This window comes from Miniopterus natalensis, chromosome 18 (genome assembly GCF_054644295.1).
Source record: "Miniopterus natalensis isolate mMinNat1 chromosome 18, mMinNat1.hap1, whole genome shotgun sequence".
NCBI lineage: Eukaryota > Metazoa > Chordata > Mammalia > Chiroptera > Miniopteridae > Miniopterus > Miniopterus natalensis.
This window is the reverse complement of record NC_142098.1, coordinates 39,764,556-39,772,518: the sequence shown is the minus strand read 5'-3', so window position 1 is coordinate 39,772,518 and position 7,963 is coordinate 39,764,556. Positions and strand designations below refer to the sequence as shown.

At 61.3% G+C, this 7,963-nt stretch overlaps 1 protein-coding gene across 4 annotated transcripts; it reads left to right on the top strand.

Annotated features, from left to right (window-relative positions):
• The first annotated feature begins 1,428 nt into the window (after positions 1-1,428).
• On the top strand, positions 1,429-7,668 carry VSIG10L (V-set and immunoglobulin domain containing 10 like). Of its 4 annotated transcripts, none has more exons than XM_087827329.1 (10): positions 1,429-1,468; positions 1,676-2,395; positions 2,798-3,076; positions 3,207-3,491; positions 3,714-3,968; positions 4,274-4,555; positions 5,100-5,396; positions 6,157-6,270; positions 6,499-6,653; positions 7,152-7,668. In XM_087827329.1, the coding sequence occupies exons 1-10, from the start codon at positions 1,429-1,431 to the stop codon at positions 7,221-7,223; spliced, it is 2,499 nt and encodes an 832-aa protein (XP_087683455.1). In that variant the 3' UTR covers positions 7,224-7,668. The 4 variants fall into 4 exon arrangements, with proteins under 4 accessions (XP_087683455.1, XP_087683454.1, XP_087683453.1 ...); XM_087827328.1 differs by having other exon boundaries at positions 1,550-2,395; XM_087827327.1 differs by having other exon boundaries at positions 1,429-2,395.
• The last annotated feature ends 295 nt before the right edge of the window (positions 7,669-7,963 follow it).

The window sequence follows — 7,963 nt, the reverse complement described above, 5'->3', positions numbered from 1 at the left end:
AGGACTGGGACCTGAACAGAGGTGCTAAGGCCAGTATGGGGTAGCAGGAAAAGCTTTCAGAAGGAGTGAGCAGTCTGACCATCCTGAGCTGAGGCTACCCATTTTCTCCCTCTGGCTGTGCAACCTCCAGTAGGTCCCTCTCTGAGCCACAGTCTCCTGGATGGTAAACATTCAGCCCATAGGGCGTTTGGAAGGGTTCGGCCATAATGTCTGGGAAACATTTTTGCACGGTTCCTGGCACATGATAAGTGGTAATTATTATTTTGGTTCTTAATAAGAGACCTGAAGGACAAGTTGTGTTTTAGCCAGGTTGGAGGGGGGTGGAGAGTGAGGGAGAGCATTCTTGGCAGAGGAAACTGCACCTGCAGACCTGGGAGGGGAGAGATGGGCCTAAGAATGGCAGGGTGTTCTAAGAATAAGTGCTAGAGTGGGGAGGGAATGGGTGGAGTGCATGGGTCTAGGTCAGGCAGGATCTGGAAATGCCTTGGATGTCTCTTGAGGGCCCTGGGGAGCCATGGGAGGGCTGTGAGCAGGGAAGGGGCAGGGGCAGCTCTGGGTGTAGAAAAACTCAAGGGCCATGTGGGGATCCATGGACTGTAGGAGGCAAAGCTGAAGATAGAAGGCTAGACAAAGGGGCAGGAGGAGTGGACAAGGCTTATGCTGGGGCCTGGCCAATGGGAACAGAGAGGAAGAAATAGGACAGAGAGATGTAGGGGGTAGGAGGGGTGGGATTCAGAGATTCACAGGGGTGAGGGGGAGGAAAGAGGGAGGAAGGCGCCCCAGCCTCTACATAGGTGGTGGAACTGTACTTGAGATGGAGAATCCAGGAGGAGAGTCGGGTTAGAGGGAAGATGCTAAGTTTAGTGGGGTGCAGGGCATGGAGGCTCTAGGGGACTTGGAGATGCAGTTCTGGGTCTCAGGAGAGATGACTGGGTGGGAGATAGCCACTTGAGACTTGGTCCTGAGGGTAACAGGAAGTCATGGGAGGGTTAAGAGCAGGGCCAGACATGGGTATATCTGAGGCTGCAGGCAGGACAGAGTGGAGAGTCCAGGAGACTGGGGAGGGGGGAGCCTGAGCTGAAGCCAAGGCCATCAGAGGTGAGGCTCTCTGAAAGGTCACCTCACCCTCCTCCAGGAAGTCCTCCAGGCTTTGTTTCCAGCTGAGACTCAGGTCTTACTATCTCCCCCTTGAGAGTGGAGAGGTCAGGGGTCAGGCTGGGCCTCCCCTTAGGAGGGACCAGCTGATGAGGACCAGTGGGGTGGGGTGGGTGGCTTGGCCACCAGATTGGGTAGGGGATCCTGGTGCCTCCCACTGATTCTGGCTCCCTTCCCCGCCCAAGAAGCTACCAGTCCTGTCAGACTTGTCCGGGGAGGGACAGGTGCGGGCCCTGAGTCTCACTCCAGTGTCCTCCTGGGTGCCGCAGCACCATGGACACCTCACAGGCTCTGCGGCTCTTCCTGCTCCTGGGTGAGTCTCCTGCTCAGCCCCTTCCCCACCAGGCTCCCCTCTTAGCAGCCCCCCAATGCACTCCCCTCCTCTCTTCTGCAGCCTCCGGAGTAGGGGTGCTTGCTCTCAGAGCCTCTTCTGGAGTTCAGCGAACCAATTTCATCTTGGACTCAGAAAGCTCTTCCCGGGGCCCGGATTTGAATGTTTCTTTCATTAAACCCCCTGGAGGGAAATTTCTGGATCAGCCTCCAGGTTCAAGAGCCACTGCTGATATCCCCCATTCCAAATGGATTCCCGAGGCCCTGAATTCAAACGATGTACCTGGGTCCTTCTGGTCAAATGTTTCTGCTGGGGACCAAAAGTTGGGCCTGAAGCCCACCATCCCTGGGATCCCTGATTCCCAAGGACTTCCTGATGCCTTGGGTTCTCAAGTTCCTGCCAAAGACCCAGAGCCTGCCTTTTCTGTTAAGACCCCAGCTTCAAACATTCCTGTTCAAGTCCCTGACGCTCACGTATCTGCAGAGGGCCCAGGTTCAAAGTTCTCCCCTGAGGAGCTGGATCTTAAATTCTCCCCCCAGAGCCCTGAACCCCAAGTTCCTGCAGCAGCTGCCCCAGGGCCAAGCTTCCCCCAGCAGGTGGGGGGGCCTCTTGCTGTGCTGGTGGGGACCACGCTCCAGCTCCCCCTGGTTCCAGTCCCCAGCCCTGGACCCCCTGACCCTCTGGTGGTCTGGCGCAGGGGCTCCAAGGTGTTGGCAGCAGGGGCCCTTGGGCCAGGGGCCCCCCTGATCAGCCTGGACCCTGCTCACAAAGATCGCCTCCGGTTTGACCAGGCCGGAGGAGGCCTGGAGCTCGCCTCCGCCCAGCTGGAGGATGCTGGGGTCTACACGGCTGAGATCATCCGGGCTGGGGTCTCCCGGCAGACTCGGGAGTTCACGGTGGGTGTGTATGGTAAGTGGGCTCTGAGGTCCAGAATGCAGGCTGTAAGGGCGGCTCTGCCATACCTTTGGGGCGGTCACTGCTGCTGGGAGGGTGTTTCCTCCCCCGAAGAAGGGGACAGAGGAGAGGACCTCTGGGTTGCAGGGAGAAGAGGGGCTGAGGGCCAAGACCAGGGCACCTGAGGGAAGCGGGACCTGGGGACCAAGACCCCTGGGGGCCCTCGGCTCCTGAGGTCTCCGGAGGAGAGAGCTGGAGAGACTCGCGGGTCTGTGAGGAGGGGACTGGGCCTAAGAGGAGGCCCCGGCTGGGGCTGGAAGAGCCGGGTGGCGGCGGCGGGGGGCTGGGGCTTGGAGTCCTGCACCTAAGGGAGGAGGCGGCCGGGGCTGGGTCCTGATCGCGGTCCTCCTGTCCCAGAGCCCCTGCCTCGGTTGTCCGTGCAGCCTGAGGCCCCGGAGACAGAGGAAGGGGCGGCCGAGCTCCGGCTGCGCTGCGTGGGGTGGAGGCCGGGCTGCGGGGCGCTGAGCTGGAGCCGGGACGGGCGCGCCCTGGAGGCAGCGGAGCCCCCGCGCATCCGCTCGGAGGGCGACCAGCTGCTCATTGCGCGCCCGGTGCGCGGCGACCACGCCCGGTACACTTGCCGCGTCCGCAGCCCCTTCGGCCACACGGAGGCCGCGGCCGACGTCAGTGTCTTCTGTGAGTGGGGCGACGCCTCGAGCGGGGGCAGGGCCCTGGGGGCGGGGGCTGGCGGCCTGGCCTCCGCGGGCCGTGGAGGAGTCCCGCGTGACCCCGGCTCCCGTGGTTCCGACCCCCTCCCTCCGCCCAGACGGCCCGGACCCGCCGGTCATCGCCGTGTCCTCCGACCGCGACGCGGCCCCCGCGCTCTACGTGACCGCGGGCAGCAACGTGACCCTGCGCTGCGCCGCCGCCTCGCGGCCGCCCGCCGACATCGCGTGGAGCCTGGCCGACCCCGCCGAGGCCGCGGTGCCCGCGGGCCCGCGCCTGCTGCTGCCCGCCGTCGGGCCGGGCCACGCGGGAGCCTACGCCTGCCTCGCCGCGAACCCGCGCACCGGCCGCCGCCGCCGCTCGCTGCTCAACCTCACGGTGGCCGGTGAGCGCAGCCCGGGCCGCTCGCAGCCGCGGGTAACTGGCGAGGGCAGTGCCGCGCGGGGCGCGGGGCCAGCGGGGCGGGGCGCGGGAGGAGGCGCGGAACCGGCCGGGGGCGGGGACACCCGGGGGGGCGGGGCGCGCGGGGGCGCGGTCGGCGACTGTGCGGCGGGCGGGGCTGCAGCCGAGCGGGGCTGACCCCGAGGTCTCCCCCTGCGCTTCACAGATCCGCCCCCCGGGGCCCCACAGTGCTCCGTCGAAGGGGGTCCCGGGGACCGCAGCCTTCGCTTCCGCTGCTGGTGGCCCGGTGGGGTCCCCGCCGCCTCCCTGCAGTTCCAGGGTCTCCCCGACGGCGTCCGCGCGGGGCCCGCGCACTCCGTGCTCCTGGCGGCTGTCCCCGCCCACCCTCGGCTCAGCGGCGTCCCCGTCACCTGTCTGGCTCGCCACCTGGTGACCACGCGCACCTGCACTGTCACCCCAGGTGAGAGCGGGTGGGACGTCTTTTCTCTGTCCTGCGGAGGGCGGGGTATTTCTTAGCTCCTTTGAGCAATAAATGGTTGAGAACAACGCGGCTTTCCCAGCCCAGGACCTGGCCCATAGTCTACTTAAGTCTTCGCTACGGATTCAGATGCTGAATGAGGGAGGGAGAAAGTGAACGGATGGCGTTTCCTCGCTTAACTAAGGCGCCGAGGTTTCCATGTCTGGATTCACCAAAGGGCACAGGACTTGTTCTTTGACTTTGGGGCAAGGTCTTGACTTTCCTGACTACGTTTCTTGCACCTGCAGAGGCCCCCCGAGAGGTGCTCCTGCATCCAGTAGTGGAGGAGACACGGCCGGGGGAGGCAGAGGTGGCGCTGGAGGCCTCGGGCTGTCAGCCACCTTCACGAGCATCCTGGGCCCGGGAAGGGCGGCCCCTGGTCTCCGGAGGCGGCGGGGGGCGCCTGAGGCTCAGCCAAGATGGGCGGAGGCTCCTCATTGGCAACTTCAGCCTTGACTGGGACCTAGGAAATTACTCCGTGCTGTGCAGTGGGGTGCTGGGTGCTGGGGGCGACCAGATCACCCTTACTGGTGAGTTCTGTCCTTCCCCAGAACCCAAAATTCAGGTCCTCTGGTTCTCTCTTTCCTCAGACCCAGGAGTCCAGGCCCCAGCCCCTCCTCCCACAGACCCAGGAGTCCAGGCCCCAGCCCCTCCTCCCGCAGACCCAGGAGTCCAGGCCCCAGCCCCTCCTCCCGCAGACCCAGGAGTCCAGGCCCCCAGCGCCTCCTCCCTCACACCCAGGAGTCCAGGCCCCCAGCCCCTCCTCCCGCAGACCCAGGAGTCCAGGCCCCCAGCCCCTCCTCCCTCAGACCCAGGAGTCTAGGCCCCCAGCCCCTCCTCCCTCAGACCCAGGAGTCCAGGCCCCCAGCCCCTCCTCCCTCACACCCAGGAGTCCAGGCCCCCAGCCCCTCCTCCCTCAGACCCAGGAGCCCAGGCCTCCAGCCCCTTCTCATAGGCACCAAAGTCTGGGTCTTCAGGTCCTCTTTCCCTGGGACTTATGAGTCCAGGTGCGAAGCCCCCTTCCCTCTCCCATCTGGGACCCACAAATCCCGCCCCCCATCTTGATCCCTCCAGGACCGTCCATCTCCTCATGGAGGCTGCAGAGAGCCCAGGATGCAGTGGTGCTGACTTGGGATGTGGAGCGTGGGGCCCTGATCAGTGGTTTTGAGATTCAGGCACGGCCCGAGAGGCCTGACCCGGGCAGAGCCACTACCTACCAGGACTGGGTCTCCTTGCTCATCCTGGGGCCTCAGGACCGATCAGCCGTGGTGCCCCTCCCTTCTCAGAACCCGGGGTCCTGGGCCTTGCGTATCCTGCCCACCCTGGGGGGCCAGCCAGGGACCGCATCACAAAGCCGGGTCTACAGTGCAGGTGAGTTGGGGCTGTCAGAGCCCTCTCCTGGCTGCCTCCATCAGCCTGTTTCCTTGGACCCTCCTTCCCCCTGTATTAGTTTCCTGGGGCTGCAGTAACAAAGGACCATGAACTGGGTGGCTTGAAACCATAGAAATGTGTCCTCACACAGCTCTGGAGGCCAGAAGTCCAAAATAGAGGCGTCAGCGGTGCTCCCTCAGAGTCCCTGGGTGGGAGGCCCGCTTGCCTCCTCCAGCTTCTGACGGCGCCTGTGAGCCCTTGGTGTTCCCTGGCTTGCAGCCCTATCAGCCCCGTCCCTGCCTCCAGCTTCCCACAGCCCCCCCCCCCCCCCCCCCCCCGTGTGTATCTGCATCTTCTCCCTGTAAGGAGACTAGTCATACTGGATTAGGATGCACCCTCATGATCTCATCCTGACTTGATCGGTTGAATTGTGTCTCCCCCAAAAGATACATTGACATTCTAATCCCCATTACCTGTGAGCGTGCCCTTATCTGGAAATAGAGCTGGTGTGGTCAAGTCAAAATGATCTGCAAAGACTCTATTTCCAGATAGAGTCACGTTCACAGGTACGGAGGGAGGGGAGGTGTATTGAGTTTGCTCAGCAATGGATCTTCACCTGGTGGAATGCTGGGCACAGGTAGTCGCTCAGCAAACGTTCTGGGAGCTGAGACTCCTGGGCCCTGAGAGGGCTGGGATGCGGGCCTCAGGAAACAGGCCCTGGCTCTCACTCCCCTTCTCCTCCTCTGTCTGCCCCCGCCAGGCCCCGCTCTGGGCCCCGCGGCCATCGCTGGCATCGTCCTGGGCTCCCTTCTGGGCCTGGCGCTCCTGGCAGCGCTCGCCCTGCTGTGCATCTGCGGCCTGCGCCGCATCCGGGGTGAGTGAGGGGCCACGGGGAGGTTCCCTAGGTAAACCCCACTGGAGGACTGGCTGCACCAATCAGCGTGCTTACAGGCCACAGGTCCACCTTTCGGCCTCCATATCAGCCAATCAGATTAAAGGCTCCACCTTTCAGCCCAGCTTCCTTTGCCATTGGCTGGGTGGTCATGTTGGAGCAGCCAATGACGTGTTTCTCTGGATTTTTTTCTTCCTCTCTCTTTTCCAGGAGGGGCTCCCAAGAAAAAGACGCATCTGCCCACCTTTATGCCTGTGGTCCCCCCACCGGAGAGGAAAATGCAGAGCGTGGCCCCCGTGAAGACTCCACAGCCTGTGCCCCTCAAAGCCCCGCCGGAGGATCCTAGCCCAGCCCAGGCCTGCCAGGTGAGCGTGGGTGCCCATGAGCTCCCGAGACAGGGCAGAATTTCGTGTTTAGTCGGGAAGATGAGATGGCCTGAGTTGTCTTCCTCCAGCTTTCCTTGTTGGTTTACAATCCTGCTAAAATTTTATGCTTTTAAAATATATATAAAAGCTGGACAGGGCTTCCCATCCAATGTTTATGTATTTTAAAAGAAGAGTGATATTCCAATCCCCCCCCCCCCAAAAGGTAAGATGGGACCTTCTTTATTTATTCGTTTTTCCATAGAAATGGGCAAAACTTCCATTTTTCTCTCTGAGGTGGGGTGGAATTTATTTTTCCTGGTAAAGTTGCATGTCTCATCTCTCCCAAGGTTGGCTAGACTTTTTTTTATTCCTTGTAAATGGAGGAAACCCAGCTAATTTCTGAATAATGGGAACTAATGCTAGAAAAGGGTGAGTCATGTCACATCCAGGGTAAGCCCTGAGGTTGTTCCCAACCCCTCCTCCTTCTCTGTCTTCCAGGTCACCAGCCCCAGTCCAGTCATCTCTCCAGGTGGGGGCCCGAAGACTGTTCGGGCAGCCACACAGGTGTGACCAGGACTATAAGGGCCTGCTCTGGGCAGGGCTTCCTGTCTCACCCCAGCAGCACGCAGAGCCTTCCTGTCCTACTGTGACCCAAGCTTGGACCCTGAAAGTGGGACTTCTGTCTCCCTCTCTCACCTCAGAAGACTCTACCTGTATTTGTGCAACTAAGGAGGTGGGACTCCTGAGCTGGAGACTGCTGCTGACCTAACAGTGTGGTTTGCAAACCACCAAGCAGGCAAGATGTACGGGCTCTGCAGCAAACAGGCAGGCTTGGTGTACAGCTCTGAGCCAGAGAGGGGGGCCCACCTCATCTCTGAAAATATCTTCCGACATCCACTTCTGCCTCCTCCAGGCCATGCCCATCCCGCTTCCAGAGTCTTCATTTTAAAACAGATCATATCACACGTTCTCTCTTCTTTAAACCCGTCTCTGGCTGCCCATTGCCCTTCAGATGTGGTCCAAGCTCATCATGACCTTCAAAGCCTCGTGGTTTGACCTCCTTTGGCCTCTCTGACCTCCCTTCCAGTACTTCCCCTGCCACTCCAGTAGCACAGGCTTTCTCTCTGGCATGTTATTTTCCCCCCAGAGTTTACTCTGTCTGGAGCACAGCTCTTTCTCCTGTGTAAAGGTGACCACTGCCATCTTAGAAGATGCTCCTCTAACCCCTGCCTCAGTCATGGGTTAGGTCCTAGAGACACTGCATCTTACGCCTCTCATCCATAAATACATAACTACTTCTTTAACCTCTG